The 18,063-nt window shown below is 48.5% G+C and overlaps 1 protein-coding gene across 4 annotated transcripts in view; it reads right to left on the minus strand.

The window, feature by feature from the left end:
- The window catches only part of HTT (huntingtin), a 2,905,635-nt gene that overhangs the window by 50,798 nt on the left and 2,836,774 nt on the right, over positions 1-18,063 (minus strand). For all 4 annotated transcript variants that reach the window (XM_069632055.1, XM_069632053.1, XM_069632052.1 and 1 more), the window contains one exon: positions 14,244-14,406. In XM_069632055.1, coding sequence (XP_069488156.1) covers positions 14,244-14,406 — 163 coding nt within the window. The remainder of the gene's footprint in view (positions 1-14,243; positions 14,407-18,063) is intronic.

The raw sequence follows: 18,063 nt of genomic DNA on the forward strand, positions 1-18,063 counted from the left end.
TCTCAGCATTGAGCATCCTTCTGGGACCGCCAGATTGAGGGAGGGTCCCGCGGCACTATGTGCCCAGGTTTCGGTAAAAGCACAAATGCCAATATCCAGCTCTTCATTATATGCTGCTATCTCCACAGCAAGCTTTAACAAGGAGCGAGTTTTAAGTAAAAGGCAGGACATGTGGTGTCATTACCTGATCGTGGTAACATTAATTGTAATGTCATCCAGTTTCTTGTGTACTGCAGTAAACCCCTTAGTCATAGTGTCCATCATCTGCTTTAGTTCTGATGGAGGGGTGCTCGTAGGTTGATCAGGAGAAGCTACACATTGGGAAGGTGCATACCCTTCTCTCCGAGGGGTTGATTTCATAAATGTGTCCATCGGGCTGGCTTTTTCCCCCCTTTTGCACCTCTGGTCACGACGTGCAGCAAGATGATGATATGGTATGGTGCCCCTTAGATATGCTTGGCACAGTATGGGGCTGCAAAGCACTATAGGTGCACTGAAATGATGCTCAGAGTGAGTATTTAGTAAATGACATGCATGCTGCTGCTGCAGTTTGGACTGCGCTCACAGCGTTCCTTCAAGACAGATCTGTAGGTGCAGGACTAAGCCGCATGCAAGCAGACAGCCCTCCTCCCAGCACACCCTAAATGAAACAAGGAACAAGTTACTTACCTGTAACTGTTGTTCTCCAGCATGGGTCTGGCATGGATTCACATTCTCATGAATATTCCCCGTCGTCAGGCTGGGAATCCTCGGTAAAGAAAAAACCAGTATCAGTTTCGTTTCTGATCTGTCTTTCGTAGTAATAACCAATCACTGGTCTCTGCGTCATACTGACCACAGCCATTGACTGCCCTCTACCTAAGCACCGCCTCTGGCAGCCATCTTCAGATTTGGAAGCACGTGAAGTGGCAGTATGACCAAGTGAAGAGCCGCAGAGGGGTAGGCGGGAGGGTTCGCATGTGAATCCATGCCAGACCCATGCTGGAGAACAACAGTTACATGTAAGTAACTTGTTCCTTCTCCAGCATGGAGTCTGGCATGGATTCACATGCTCATGAATAAAGAATGCATAGCAGTACACACATGCACAACCACGGGAGGTGGCAAAGGCTCAACATTAAGCATTACATCAAACTCAACATTAAGCATCTTACCTCCTCACCAGGCTCACCTCAGGTGAACAGGTTGCGCAGCACTGCTTGGCCGACCCTGGACTCCTCCCTGGAATCCCGATCGACGCAGTAGAACTTCGTGAAGGTGTGCGTCGACCTCCACGTAGCAGCCCTGCATATGTCCAGCAGGGGCACACCAGAAAGGAACGCCGTGGTAGCTGCGATCGCTCTGGTGGAATGGGTTCTCGGACGGCCAGGCAGCGGTCGGTTTGCCAACCGATGACAGTACATGATACAGCCGGAGAGCCATCTGGAAATGGAAGCCTTCGAGAGAGCCTTCCCCTGATTGACAGATCCAAAGTTCACAAAGAGTTGTGACGTCTTCCGAAAACACTTCGTGCGGTCCACGTAGAACTTCAGCGCTCTAGCCACATCCAGCGAGTGCAAAGTCCTCTCAGCCGGCGACGAAGGCGACGGGAAGAATACAGGCAACACCAAGGGTTTGTTGAGATGGAAGTCCGACGGTACCTTGGGCATGAAGGAGGGGTGCGTCCTGAGCACTACCCTCGTGTCGTGAAAAGTCAAGTACGGGGCCTTGCAGGAAAGGGCCTGGATCTCTCCCACCCGTCGTGCGGAGGTGATGGCCACAAGAAACGCTGTTTTCCACGACAGAAACTTCAACGGGGCCGAGTGCAGAGGCTCGAACGGAGGTCCCATGAGCTTGGCCAGCACCACGTTGAGCTCCCACGCCGGGGCCGGCGCCTTCACCGGCGGGAACAATCTGAACAGTCCCTTCATGAACTCTTTCACCAGACGATGAGACCACAGGGACGACCGGCCCGTGGTTCTGGTGTATCGGGAGATCGCAGCAAGATGAATCTTGATGGACGCGTGTGCCAGTCCAGCTTTGGCCAGCGTCAGCAGGTACGGCAGCACCTGGGGAGCAGTAATCTGTATAGGGTTAATCTTCTGTGCGTGGCACCAGACAGAAAACCTCTTCCATTTGTGTCCGTAGCATTTAAGAGTCGAGGACGCCCTGGCCTTTGCAAGAACCTCTCTGCAGTCGGCCGGTATGTCGTATCCTCCAAACTCTAGCGCTGCAGGAGCCAGGCCTGCAAGTTCAGCGATTTCGGGTCGTGGTGGAGGATGGCGCCTCCTTCCCTGGAGAGCAGATCCGCGTCCACCGGCAGCTTGATTGGCGGGGACGCTGACAAGTCCAGAAGGTCCAGGAACCATATCTGCCTCGGCCACGCAGGTGCGACGAGGATCATCCTGCACCGTGACCTCTTGAGCTGGTTGACGAGCCGGATTAACAGTGGCAAAGGAGGGAAGGCGTAGAGGAACAGGCCCTCCCAGGGGAACGAGAAAGCATCGCCCATGCTCCTCGCCTGGGGAAACCTGCTGGCGAACCTCCGGCACTTGGAGTTCGTCGCCGTCGCGAACAGGTCGATCTGGGGTGTGCCCCACCGTCGGAAGAGGCGATCCACTAGATCCTGCTGTAGTTCCCACTCGTGGCACGAGCGCAACTCCCTGCTGAGTGAGTCGGCGATGGTGTTTTTTATCCCTGCCAGATGAAACGGCCCCAGAAACAGCCCTTGGGCGACTGCCCAATGCCACAGGTCCTGCGCCTCCTTGGACAGTGCTGGGGACCTGGTTCCGCCCTGTTTCCTGATGTAAAACATGGTGGTGGTGTTGTCAGTGAATATCCTCACCACCTTGCCCTTGAGGGACGGAAGGAAGGACCTGAGGGCCCAAAACACTGCACGGAGCTCCAGGACGTTGATATGTAGGGATTTCTCCGTCGGGAGCCAAAGGCCTCTTGCGTGCAGATTTTCGGTGTGTGCTCCCCACCCTTCCAGGGAGGCATCCGTGGTCACTGTCTCCTGGTGGGCTGGGGTCTGGAAGTCCATGCCCGCCGTCAGATGCGCGCGGGTGCCCCACCACCGGATCGCTCGTCGGAAACTCTCGTCGAGTGTGATCCTTTCCTCGAAGCTGCCCGTCGTTTGGATCCAGCGCGCGTCCAGGAACTCCTGCAACGGGCGCATCCGGAGCCTGCACATGGGAATGAGGTAGATGCAGGAAGACATCATTCCGAGGAGGGACTTGATGGACCTCACCTTGGCCGCGTCGGCCACCAACATCCGCTGCACCTTGCCCAGGATGGTCCTGGTCCTCTCCTCCGACGGGGAGGCCAGAAGGGACACTGTGTTGAGCCTCGCTCCCAGAAACAGAGCGTCTTGCGCGGGTACTAGGTGGGATTTGGCGTAGTTCACGGAGAATCCCAAGTCCGTGAGAAGTTGGACGGTCCTTGCCGTGTGAACCACGGCGAGCTCCCTTGTCTTGGCTCGGATGAGCCAGTCGTCCAGGTAGGGGTAGACGTGGATCCCTTCGCGGCGCAGCTGCGCCGCCACCGGTGCGAGGCACTTGGTGAACACCCTGGGTGCCGACCGTAGTCCGAAGGGGAGGGCTTTGAACTGGTAATGACGCCCTTGGACCACAAACCTGAGGAATTTTCGGTGCCCCTTTAGGATGGGAATATGGAAGTAGGCATCCTCCAAATCCAACGAAGACAGGAAGTCTCCTTCCTCCAGCTGACCCAGGACGTGCTGGAGGGTGACCATCCGGAACTTTTGCGCCTTGATGAACTTGTTCAGACATCGCAGGTCCAGGATGGGGCGCTATCCCCCCGTCTTCTTCTTCACGAGGAAGTATCTCGAGTAAACTCCGGAGCCCCGAAGCCTCCTTGGGACGAGTTCGATGGCGCCCTTCCTGAGCATCGCCTTTACCTCCAGGAGAAGTTGAGGGACGTGAAGTTCTTTCCTGGCCATGGGGGGGACGCGCGGACACTTTCTTTGAAACTCGAGCGCGTGGCCCCGGGCCAAGGCGTCCAGCACCCAACGGTCGGTGGAGATGGACTCCCACACGCTGACGAAGCTCGCCAGCCGGCCTCCCACCGGGGTGCTTCGGTGGGGGCCCGACCCCACGGCCGGTTCAATCCTGCTTCGACGAGGCTTTGCTGCCTTGACCTCCTTGGCGACGACGGCGGGGTCCGCCAGACTTGCCTCGTCCTCTGTAGGCCTCCTGAGACGACGAGCGGGCCGCTTGACGGTAGGAGGAGAAACCGCCGCCGGAACCTTTGGAGGCGCCATTGCCTCCGCTGCTCCGAAAGGGCGTCCGTCGTTGTTGCAGAACTCCAAGGGCCCGGGCCGTCTCGGTGTCCGCTTTAATGGCCTGAAGGGAATCGTCCACTGTTTTCCCAGACAGGTTGTTCCCATCGAAGGGCATGTCCAGGACTCTGGTCTGAACGTCTTGACGGAAGTCCGTAGCCTTGACCCATCCACGCCGCCTAAGGCAAACGCCGTTGCCCAACTGGCGGAACCCATGTCCGTCGCAACGGTAATGGCGTGGTCCGAAGCCACCTCACCTTCCTGCAGGATCTCCAGGGCCTCTGCCCTCTTGTCGTCCGGCAAGAAGTCCAGCAGGGGAGCCAGTTTGTACCAGAGCTCCCTGTCGTATCGGGCCACGATAGCCAAGGCGTTGGCAGCTTTAATCGTCGTCGCTGCAGACGAGATGACTCTGCGTCCCATAGCGTCCAATTTCTTTCCCTCGCCGTCCGGTGGGGAAGTCGATGTGGAGGCCGCACCCCCCACCCCCGCTTTTTTCCTGGCTGCCGCGGAGACGACGGAGTCCGGGGTAGGCTGCGCCCGGAGGCACAGGGGGGCTGTGTCCGGGACCCGGTACTTTTTCTCGTACCGGTCTCTTCTAGCTGGCGTCGTGGAAGGGTTCTTGAGGAGGGTGAGGCCCTCATCCCAAATGTCGTCCAATAGAGGCACTGCGAGGACCGTCTTCCTCTTGGCCTCGCGCCGCTGATAAAGGAAACCTTCCTTCTTCTTCTCCTCAGGGCAGAGTTGGAAAAGCTTGGATGCCCTGGCGATCATGGAGTGGAACGATCCAATCTCGTCGGGCGGAGAAGCCCTGGTGGGAGGCGACGACGGTACATCCTCGTCGTATACCTCGTCGTCCGTACCCGTCGCTGCCGTGTCAGTCCCCGTATCATCCCCTCGGGTGGACGGGGAGGAGGGCTGGAAGGGGCGCGACGGCTGAAAAGGAGGCGGAGGGTGGATCCTTCTTTTCTTGGTAGGGGGATCCCCAGAAGGTCCCGGTTCTGGGTCCCCCGACAGGAGAGGTTCCGTCGGCAACGGTAGTCTCGTCCTTATCTCTGAGCATAAGGACTGTATAGCCAACAAAATGGCCGCCGAGTTGTCTCGCGGCGCTGGCAGAGGGGAATCCGACCTGCGTCGGGATCCATCCCGACGGGCCGGTCTTCTTCCACGCCGAGGCCGTGGCTTAAGACCTCGACCAGCTCCTCCTCCGAGGTTGAGGCCGAATCTACGACGACGCCCTGCCCCCCCCTTTTTCTTCCCCACGGGGGATTTCACAGGGGTCCTATCGATGGGCACAAAAGAGGACTCCCTCCGAGGTGGCAGGGAGACTCTGAGCCCCGAGGTCACCACCACTGGTGTAGCCTCCACAGGCTGAGCCAGGGCCGCCGCGACAGTTTCGATAGAGGGCTTGGCCGGATGGATTAAGGCCTTCACCACCTTAGGTGCGCTCACCGCCTTATCCTTGAGGGGGGGGACACTGCCTCGCTCCCCCTCCGCCTTCGAGCTCGACCGGGGCCTCTCCAGGAGCCTCGCCGGGTGCTCGGCCTTCCTCTTACCCGACCCAGAGCGTTGGCTCGTGGTTGATGGTGCCGGGGATGGTGCGCCCAGCCTGGCGCCCGTAGAGCCCGACCGTTCGGCGCTCCCGGTGCCAGCGGACTCGCGGTGCTTGGCCTTATGTTGGACCCCCGTCGCCGGGGCGTCCTCAAAGGTCTTAGAAGACCGCTCGGATTTCTTCCTCTTCTTCTCGCCGGACGGGCTCTTCCCTTCCAGCCAGTTGGCGAGACGTTGATGGCGGTCCTTCATGGTCCGCTCCGACATGTTGCCGCAAAACGCACAGTCCTTCTCCACGTGCGTCTTGTCCTCATGCAGGCAGTAAAGACAAAAAGAGTGTTCGTCCTCCTTGAAGACGTTCTGCAGCTGGCATCCAGGGCAGACCCTGAACAGCTTTCCGGGCGTCGAGCTTCCCTTCTCCTGGGCCATGACCGGGCCTGAGAAACTTCTGGAGTCCTCCAAAAGCGTAGCTCGACGAAATCTTCACCCTTGAGGGGCGCAGACGAATCCGACACGGGTCCCCGTTGATCGGATGGAGAGTCGGTGGAGCTTGAGGCTCTTTTGACCGAAAAAACGAAGTTTTTGAGAAAAAACGTGAATAAAAATAGCACTAACGCTCGAGAGCAATAGCACGAGGATCCCAACACACGAACGTGCGGTAAAAATCTGAAGATGGCTGCCAGAGGCGGTGCTTAGGTAGAGGGCAGTCATTGGCTGTGGTCGGTATGACGCAGAGACCAGTGATTGGTTATTACTACGAAAGACAGATCAGAAACGAAACTGATACTGGTTTTTTCTTTACCGAGGATTCCCAGCCTGACGACGGGGAATATTCATGAGCATGTGAATCCATGCCAGACCCCATGCTGGAGAATGTCTGCAATGCCCATGCATCAACTCGCAGATCTCCCAGCATAAAACACTTGCCTAGTAATAATGAATGGCTGCATGCGCACTTCAGGGTGAAGGAGGCAAAGTCATTCCAGGCAATGGAGGATCAGAGCACCATGATGCACAATACAGAAGCTATATTGCACCGCTCTTCTCTCACCTTTTTATACCGGCACTGGATAGTTGTGCCTCAGGGCTGGGGCCACTGCGCTCCCAGCTGAACGTCCGCGCTTGTGGGGAGAGTGAGGCCACCAGCGCCCAAGGCATCCTCCGCATAGGCAGGGTGGCCTTCCAATGTGAGTCGCTGTCCCAATGTCACGGGGGCCTGCAGCTGCACTCCCCGGGTTAGAGAAAAAGGCAGGACGAACAGGGTAATTTATGCCACGATGTATGCTAGTCTTTGTGCCTGCAAGTGGAGCCTCCCAGCTAAGCAGCCATTTGTCTTGGCTTCTCTGCAGTGTACCCCCAACTTCTCTTGTTATTTTTATGCCTATATATTTAAAGCTCCGACCTACCCAATTCAATACAATCCCTTCAAATAAATATTTGTGGCATCATGGGGATATTGGTATGTAATAACTTTAAAATCGGATATCTTCCCAAATTGACCCACAACTTCGAATAACAGCTTAAATGATACACTTGGATCGAATATCGGTACAAGCAGGTCATCTGCGTACAGAAGAATATTTGATTCATAGTGTCCAATATTTACACCTTTAATTTCTGGGTCTTGCTTGATCAAAATTGCTAATGTTTCAATAAATAGATCAGATAAGGGGAGAAAGAGGACATCCCGGCCTAGTTTATTTATTTATTTTTGCATTTGTGGCAGCGCGCTGAACCCTCGGGTACTAGGCCCTTGTTACATTGACAGAGGAAGCAGGTACAGGAAACAAGTGTCAAGAAGAGTCATACAAAGGGGTGTGTCCATTTCAGGGAAGGTGCAAAGGTAGAGTTGACTTAAAAAGGCACATTTTCTGTTTTTTTTCTAAATATGCAGTAGGACGTTTCTTTTCTGAGTGCGATGTGGAGGTTGCTCCAGAGCTTAGCCACTGTGACAACAGATAAGCTAGAACCTCCGACAGTTGCTCTTACCATCAAACATCTCAGAAGTCATCCCATTTACAGTAACTTGTGCTCTGGCTCTATTGTACAATGCGTCAAACAGACTCAGTAAGTTGGCACCAAGCCTAATCTTGTTCAGCATGGATTGAAGGTAGACCCAATCAACCCTATCGAAGGCTTTGTCTGCGTCATTGCAAACTGCTTTGCATAGTTCGGGAGAATTTAAGAAAGAAAGTGAATTTTTCTTGGTTTACACTTCTTACTGAGTGTAATGACAAGCCGCCACACAGAGATGGGTAATAAATTAAGTTTATTACCAAGTTACATATGTAAATAAAGACCCACAACCTTTCTCTGGCAGCTCTCTCTCCAACTGTCCTTCTGCAGCTCCCAGCACATTCCCTCAAAGAACATTGGCATGGTGTTCTACCATAACATTCCACTAGCCCACCATATGCCAGTCCCTATTGAGTACCATCCACAACACACCTCTCCCCTTTATCAACCCCAATTACACTTTTGACATATTTATAACATCACGTTATCTATATACAAGGAACAAACACCAACTAAATGCACTTATTTGTTGACCTTCCTGGATAACACATCACCTAACTAATTATGTATATATGAAAAAAGATTTGTGAGGGGGCAACACTATGCCTACCTGTTTTGTTATTTGTCTAATTTGATCTGTTCTCTTTACATATCATATAATAATAACACAACACCTAAACATATTTAACTAGTGATATACAAAATACTGACTGTTGCATAGAATGTCATTCACAGCACATGCATAAAGATATTTTTTTAAATCATCATTACATATCATGTCATTGTTGATCCTTTTCCCGATCGGATCTTAATCTTACCGCACCCTTCAACACCTGCGATACTCGCACCGGCTAGCAATATATCAAAACCTTTTTCCTTTTTACAACACCCTTTTTCACTCATACCCAATCCCCAACTTCCACTTTACTCTTCTTCTTGGGCAATTTTTCATTCACTTTTCTTATCCACCCATCCTTCCTTTCTTCCATCCTTCTTCTTACTTCTTCCACCACACAATTGGTTTCCCTACCTCTTCCCAACTATGGTGGAGATACCAACATATTAGGTTTTCTACCCCATATCAATTCAAATGCACTTATCCCAGTTTCCGCGTGAGGAGCCAAGCATAATGCATATAGCCGTTCCCTCATTTTCTTATCTTTCCATTACTCCACTCATCCATACAGCATCCATGATTCAACAATTCACCCTTTCTACCATGCCATTTGTCTGAGGTTGATATAAAGCAGTTCCTCTTATGCTTTATTCCACATATCCTTAAATAATCTTGAAACAATTCACCAACAAATTGTCTGCCATTGTTGGTCAAAATGGACATCAGTAATCCTTCCCTTTCAAAAATACTTTGAAGAAATTCAACAATACACTGAGATGATACATCTCTCACAATGTTAAACTCTGTCCACCTGGAAAATAGATCAATTACCACCACAATGAATCTTCCACGTCCACTTCCTAAGTCTATTGGGCCAGTGATGTTGATAGCTAAATCATTCCATACACCCACCGGTGTATCTACTTTAATCATTGGTTGGCGTTTCGCCACAACGCTCTTTGCTGACGCCTCACACTCAACACATGATCCTACTTCCCTCTCTATATCACAGTCGAAACCAGTCACAAATAATCGCCCTTGAGAAGTTCTTAAGTTTTAAATGCCCCAATAGGGCCTTGATGACTGATCCCAATCAGTCTTCTGTGCAATCCTCTTGGAACCACAAGGTGGTCCCAACGATATAGCATACCATTCCTCACATCCAATTCTGATCTCGCCTCCCCCATTGCTCTCTTCTCCACTCAACAATCTCTTTTCTGGCCATCCTTGTTGAACAAATTCCCAATACATCTCCACATTTCATCCGAATTTAATACACTCTCCCATTCCACCCGCGTAATCACCCCACCATATCAGTAATAATATCTTCTGATGTATCTTGACTCCCTTCAAAATGATAATTCCCTAGTCTGGATACATGATCAGCTCATACATTCTCCTTCCCTGAAATCACCTCAATTTCAAATTTGTGGCATTGCAGCCTTGCCACTCAGCACGCAACTCTCCTGGACACTTTGTCTAAACCTTTCTTCTTAAATATTGCATTGAGCTTTTTGTGATCCGTTCTAAGTGTAAATTCTGACCCCACACAAAATTCTTGAACTTTTGAATTCCCCAATGACATGCCAAGTCCTCTTTTTCCAAAACAGAGTAGTTTCTCTCAGCACCCTTCAGCATTCTCGATGCATGGGTCACCACTTCGTCTCTGCCATCTATACCAATTTGTGATAACACGGCTCCAATTCCTGCCTCACTAGCATCAACTGAAATAGTAGATCTTTTTGTGTCAAACAGGGATAATGTTTTTGGCATATCAATTTTCCTTTTTATCTCGTGAAATTCCCTCTCTCACTCATCGTCCCACAGAAATTCAACACCTTTCTTCAATAAACCTCTCATTTGCAAAATTATCAACAAACCTGTGATAAAATTCTATCATGCCTAAAAATGATCTCAGTTCTGCTTTATTTGTAGGTGACTATCTTTTTTATCCCTTCAACCAATTCCTTCTTTGGCCAAAGACCTTACCCAGAACTCTACCCCCAAAAAGGCATTTCTCTGCCCTAAGTGTTATTCCCTTCTTACTTAAGAAGACCACTACCTTTCACACATTCCTCTGAAGCATGTTCTCACTTTCTCCACACACCAATATGTCATCCTGGAAGCACCATACGCCATTCATTCCTCCCAACAGTTTTTCCATCACCTTTTGAAATAACAATGATGCTGAGATTAAGCCAAAAGCTATACTGCGAAATTGATATAAGCCATCATGCGTTATAAATGCTGTGAGTTTCCTGTATTCCTGATCCAGTTGAATTTGATGATACGCACTAGCCATATCAAGTTTGGTAAAATACCTTGCCTTTCCTATTCTACTTAGCATTTCTGACATATTGGAAAGAGAGTTATTCAGCTACCACACATGTATTTACTTCTCTGAGATCAACATATACTCTCAATTCACCATTAGCCTTCTTAACTACAACCAACAGTGATATCCACTCTACTTACTTTGCAGGCTCTATAATTCCTGCACTCTTCAATCTCTCAATTTCCTCATGCACCCTCTTCCGAAAGGGCAAGAGGTATGGGGCGTAGCTTCGTGCTCACAGGCTTACCTCCTTCCCTTAACACAACCCACTTCCTTAGTAAACACTTCTGGAAAACTTCCAATAATGTCAGATTTTTCTCCTACATTGAGAACATGTTCCACCATGTTGGGGTCTAATCTTATCCGAAATCCCTTCTGTTCTCGCCAACCAAGCAGTCTCTCCCCACTTTTGGACACATATATCTTACCTTGTGCTTCTCTCCCCTTAGATCCAAATGTGGCAACACAATATCCTATTACATCAATTTTACCACAATTTTACCCACCAGACTTTTTATCTGACGGTACCAACTCATCAACCTTTCCACCCACTATGTTCTCATACACTCCTCGTGACATAAGTGTTATCTTGGCACCCGAATCAGCCATCATGGAAACCTTTTTGCCATTCACAATAATGTCGGCAAATGGGTGTTCACACTCTTCCTCATTGCCACATTTCACCATATTTACTGTGACCACCTACACCCTCTCATCATCGTCCTCTCCCGATGACTGTTGTGCTTCATCCCCTATATACAACACCTTCTTGCTATCACCTATAGCATAGTTTTTGCAACAATAATCAAAATGCCCCATCTTTTGCATTTACTGCATAATGCATTCCTTCCTGGACATATTGGTGAATTTGCAAAATGTCTGAGACTCGCAAAACGGAAGCAGAACCTATCCTCTCTTTTGCTTCCTTTCACACCCATACCTTTCTCACTTCCCATTTCAGGACCCTTGGGCCCTTTTCTTTTGCCTTCTTTTAAAAAATGTTGTGAAACTCTTTATTTTGCTCCCCCACACTTAATACTTCATTTCCAGGTGCTTTTAGCTCCTTCTGTGACAGCTTTGCTACACATTTTAATGTACGTTCCACCCTTTTTGCCATCATAACTACCTCCTCCGACCCTGGCTCATCTTTTAACCAAATTTCCTCACAGATTTTATCATTGGAACAGTGTAACATGAATTCGTCCCGGATGTGCTCATCCAACTTGTCCCCAAATTTGCAATTTAAGGAAAGATGGTGTAAGGCCGTAATGCATTCCTCTACACTTTGCCCTGCATGTTGTTTCCTCATACCGAAATGATACCTTTCAGATACAGTACTAACCCATGTCTCAAAATGGCGATCCAACTTCAATAAGGCAACGTCAAATTCATTCATGTTATTCTCAAGGTCCAATTCCACAATGTCAGGCAAAGTGTCAAAAATCCTTTGTCCTTCATACCCAATAAAATGCATCAACATGGACACCTTGCGTTCAGCGGATATACTGTTCCTGCAGGCCGTTTAAACATAATGCAGGAAAACTTTTTTCCACGCTGCCCACTTTATCTTTGTTGGACCTGGGCTGGGCATGAACATGGGTGGACGAGGCACACCTGCCATAGCCATGCTTTCATCCACTTAAACAAGTAAAATTAAAAGGAAACGTTATTTGAGATGCACACACCCGCTCACGACTGTATCGAAAATATTCTGAGATAATACAGAAATGAAGAATCGGTAGAAATGGATGCACTTCACGTTACTTCCGGTAACCATAAAATCCTCATTCGGAACATCTGCGCCTTCCCAATTGGGCCCTGAGCGCACACGGCATGGTGAATGAGCTCCAGATGCTGCTACGGCACGTTTGCTTGACACGCTGAATTCAGGCAGTTCCTTCTGTGCTGTGGGCGTAGCTCTATTTGGGCAATGTCACGTCACAACGTGGAAGACGTCGCACTAGCATTGCTTATACGTTGCCAGGCGACGACACAACCATAGAACGCGCCTCTCTCTGAGTTCTACTTTCCTTCCTCCAAAGAAGAGAACACGAATGACAGTGGATCCGCTCACCTTTCGCGCTGCCTTGCGGCTGCAAATGGAGTTCAAAAGATGCACCTTTGAAAAACGCAGTGCAACTATTCCCAAAGTTGCTATCCGCATAAGAAAAGGCAACAAATTCCTCGTATCTCCTCGACAATCAAGAGTGTAATCAGCGAATTGGCTCGTGCTACCGCACCCAAATCCACAGTTTACAGATTGGTACCAGTATTGCCGGAAAAGACGTGCCGCACTGTCCGGAAAGTTCAGGGACTCTTCGCCCATTCGCTGATAATCCGCACACAGGCTCTGAATTATATCCTTTTTCCTGGACGAACGATGAACTCGTATTTCAGTTCTTTGGGCAAATCCACTCCCAGGAAATCCTGCGGTCAGGGGTCTAGGTGGATCCTTCTTAGATCCTCGTCGCCATTGTAATGACAAGCCGCCACACCGAGATGGGTAATAACAGAAGTTTATTACCAAGTTACATATGTAAATAAAAAACCCCAATCTTCCTCTGGCAGCTCTCTCTCCAACTGTCCTTCTGCAGATCCCAGCACATTCCCTTAAAGAACACTGGCATGGTGTTCTACCATAACATTCCACTAGCCCATCATAACATTCTGCCAGTCCCTACTAGGTACCATCCACAACACTGAGTATGTGTTTCTACAAGTGACAAAGACTGGCTTCATCTTACTTTTGGATAAAACCTTTCCTTTTCTGTCCTTAACGCATATGGTATAGGCCATTGTGGCATTAGTGATGACACATATAGATCACAGCAGTAGCATACACCTGGTTGCATATTCTGACGCTTCAGAATATAGCAGCCTCTATACTTACTCATTTGAACTACAGCGAGGACAGTACTGAAGCTTGATTTTGTTGCATCTGATACCAGCCCACATACAAATTAGCTAGAAACATATGTATAGTGCATAAGACTTTTCACTGTACAGGCGTTGTCAATTTGACAGCAAAATGCGGTTGTTACAGGCCATCTTTCACCCTTCCCTCCTCCACAACCTATTTGGTAGATATTCCCAGACACAGCAACAATCCGTGAATATGGGGGGTAGATGTCCTTTAAATTATGAACCTAAGTGCCTTACTACATTCACACGTCAGCTAGCATTCTTAAATGATCTCTTTAAGTTACCATGTGGTGAATAATCTCAGGCCAAAGAAGGATTAATTCCTCATTATTACAATCACAAACATTGCCAAATTATATTTTATTGCTTGCTTTCTATTCACTGGGATTTATAACATCATACCTTTCAACATATTTGTAAAACAAGTGCTAGACGTAAGATTTTACATCAGGAATAAAAGACCACTAAATGAAACATTTACTAATTGACCACATAGCATTTATTAAATGCAATTGAAACTCATCTACCTTATAAACGACAGTAGCCATGAATTGTGGGTAAGGCTGCTGGTTGGATAAAAACTCTCCGATAACTTTGTTCATTACATCTTGCGGAGGAAAGAAATCATCTAGGAATTGAGGAAGGATACGTGCCACCACCCGAGCTTCAGATGGATATCCTTTCCTGATCCTAATTATAAAAAACAAAAGGACTGTAGTAATTTTTATGCATATATTTTACTGCCCAAATACCATTTAATAGATTCCACACAAAATACTCTCTGACATTTTATTGCTAGTCATATAAATGGAACAGTTCTTAAGTTTTGCAGCTTTCATTTGCTTATTTGTTATGTTTTACGTTACATTAATTTAACAAAATATACGGATCGGATGAACACAAACGAAACGTACTTACCTGTAAGTAAAATTGAGTTGCTGAGAATAATAGTTGTGCAGCTTAACTTCTGTCAGTCACAATTTGGCATCATCCTGCCATCTGGTGTTTGGCTATGTGTCTTTGTAAATATTTTCTTTTTGTCACTAGCCAAGAGATTTTCGATTGATTCCCTATAGCACCAACCCTATCTCCAGAATACTTCACACACCAGCATCATTGTGAAAGTTATATTTCTAGTATTCAATGTATGTTATATATTTGTAACTCTTAATCACATGATATATTATTGTAATTTGTACAGCGTATATATCCAACTTGTGAGGGCTTACAGTACTGTGGTCTTGTTCCAGAGTATTATAGACCAAGGACTATGAGCCTGGGTGGAAACAGCATGTGGTTGTAGTGTGTTATATTGGATTTCTTGCGTGTGGGGCAGAGGTGGTGCACCGTCACACTGCCCCCACATGCCTGAGGATTTCTGATCTGGGGAGAGGCGGGCGATGGCGTGGTACTGTGGGGTGTGCTTCTGTGCTTGATCTCTGCCTGCTGCGGGTCAGGCATGAGCACGACAGTGCTAGGGGAGAAGTCCTGGGGGTTTGCGAGTGGGATGCCCGGGGATGAGGGGACCGCATAACGGGGATGAGTAACATTAAGATCATCGCCTGGAACGTCAGGGGGCTAAACAACTACATTAAGCGGAATAGGGTGTACACATACCTGTGTGGGAAAGGAGCCCAAATAGCACTACTACAGGCAGTACACGATTATTAAGACGTGAGAGAAGCACGCATTTGGATCTGCCTACTCAGCATTCACCAGAGGCGATCTTAAATGCCAGGCATAAATTAGTTTTCAAACATGTCTTGATTAGCAAAAAACATTTCATTAGCAGATTTGTACTGAGATTTTTAATGTCACCAGATGTTATCTGTACCCAAAGACATACACTTAGCAACAATATAGCATTTTTGTGTACTGCTGAAGTGAGACATTAGTGAGATGACTAAGTAAAATGTAGAGGTTAGCTGCATAAATGGACAGAAAGAGATATGATAAAAAAGGCCCTGAAAACAGGGGTTCAGTGCAAGGATCTGTGCAGCTGGGTCCATTCGTCGTTTCAAAGGGCAGTGTCCTGTATATTGTATGATCCACATGCTTGACCCATCATTTGCTCTGCAAGGAGAAGTTTAGATGTTTCATAAATCAAAATGTTCACAGTGTTAAAGCAAAGCCTGAGACTAAGGTCCTGATTCATGGAATTATTTGCGTCTAAAACGTGGATTTGCGTGCCATTCTGCCCGCAAATCCCTGTTTGACGAAAGAGGGTTTGCCGGCACAATGGCATGCAAATCCCTGTTTTACATGCAAATAATTCCATGAATCAGGGCCTAAGTATGTAGTATGGTGTGGTGGCAGGCAGTTTAATTGGCAACTTCAGGTGTACAAGATGGCCATTGCCTGTCATTGATATGATTTTCAATATAGCATTAAATAGCACTTTTGTGGAAGGGCAGGGCCGCTAAAAACCCCAACCCCTGAGCCAGGTAGGCCCAAGTACCTCATTCCAGCCTTGTGCACCCATGAAAGTGGTATTTATCACTATTAGCACTCAGAGCCACCATCTGTGGTACTGAAACTTCATTTTATGGCTTTGGCACTTTTAAGAGCGGAGGTGATTATTACTGTTCCACTCCCTCTCCATTATCCCCATTGCAGTGAACAGGGAATAGAGGGTGGAGAGATTGCTGTGGGCAAGAGAGTAATGCAGGGTGAGCTGTGCTTCATTGAGCAGGGTAATTTAAATAGCTAGCTGTACTGCACAAGTGTCAGTTTAATTAGCAAATCTACAGAATTGCATAGCAAATTGATATGCAACACTGCTTATTTTATGATATGGGTGGCCCCTTCGGTTCCCTTCACATTACTTTAATCCAGTGCGACAATAAAGGCAGGAGGACCATCGTGCATGGTTTCTTGGAAAACAAGACGTCTGCATCATCAACAAGGTATGCCCCCAATCAGAATGCTACCTCATTTTTTTTAAGTCCCTGTACCCTAGATTGGCACCCTTAAATCCTGAACTGGACAGGTTGAATGCTGGACATAAGACGCCGGCACCACCAGCAAAGATACTAGACACCCTGCTGCGGGAGCTGGGGCTGGAAGACATCTGGAGGCAGCTGCATGGCGATAGGCGGGGCTACTCCTACTATTCTAGCCCACATGGGTGCACAAGCGTATTGACTACATGCTCACTGGCACCGAATCCCTGGGTGAATTTGTTGCTGCTGAATACAAAGCAAGGATCCTCTTGGATCAAGCAGCACTGGTCATGACGTGGCAAAGAACTTTGACCAAGCCCCCTAGCCCCTACGTGGAAACTAAGAGCAGAAGCACTGCTCGATGAGCTGTTTAGAACATACATGTGGGACAAGATTAATGCGATTTTTGCCCTTAACTCTGGACAGTAGGGACCCTGTGGGAATCATTCATGGTAGTGATGAGGGGCTATGCAATTGGCAAAATGGATGGCATAAGGAAAGACCTGCTAGACAACATCTCCAGAATGGAGACAGAGATTGAAGAGTTGGAGAATGGGGAGGGGTGTACTGCGGTTTACAAGACGCAGCGTACTGAGCTTCGGAAGGCATATATGATTGGGGGCGACTGGGCAAATATGATTACACTAAATACATTGAGAAACTTCACGAAAGCCGGGATAAACCAGGGAGACTACTGGCCTGGCTATGCCGTGCTGAGAAGAGGGAAATTATTAGCTTCATCAAAGATAAATGTGGGATGGGTTGGCGGACCCAAAGCAAGATCAACCTAGTCTTCAGCAGGTTTGATCAGCAGTTATACGGAACAGACCCAGAGGGCTGTGTAAGGGACAGAGGACGCCATGTGGCAGATCATGCTGCCCCGTTTGGAACAAGAGCAGGTCGAAATGCTCTATGCCCCGCTCACTGAAGACGAACTGAAGGCAGTCATATTCTTGCTGCCTTCGGGTAAAACGCTGGGGTAAAACGCCAGGTGCAGTCGGCCTTCAGGCGGAATTGAACACAGAGTATGCGAACACGTGTGCGCCTAACCTCCTGAAGATGCTTGAGGAGGCATTTAAGATGAGTCGGTTGCCGCAAGCCTGAGTGAATCGATCATAGTATCGATAATCAAGCCCAATAAGCTCCTGCTAGAATGCGGCTCCTGCTGAGTCTGCTGCAGAGTGAGCTGCAGTTACTGGCAGGTGTGGACGTCATAGTTGTGACCACTGAAACTTCCTGCAAATCGCTGGGAGTGACCTTGCGCAGTGGGTGACATTTTTGGTGAGCACTGCTGTGAGCTGCGTACTTGTAATTTCCTCTTACCAGCGCCTGTAAGTCCAAAATACATCCTACGGTCCTGGTTTTGGTGAGAGTTGATCCTCTCATACACTGGGTGTGCAGAGGG

This window comes from Ambystoma mexicanum, chromosome 6q, assembly GCF_040938575.1.
Source record: "Ambystoma mexicanum isolate Mex_15411 chromosome 6q, UKY_AmexF1_1, whole genome shotgun sequence".
In the NCBI taxonomy this organism is placed as follows: Eukaryota; Metazoa; Chordata; class Amphibia; order Caudata; family Ambystomatidae; genus Ambystoma; species Ambystoma mexicanum.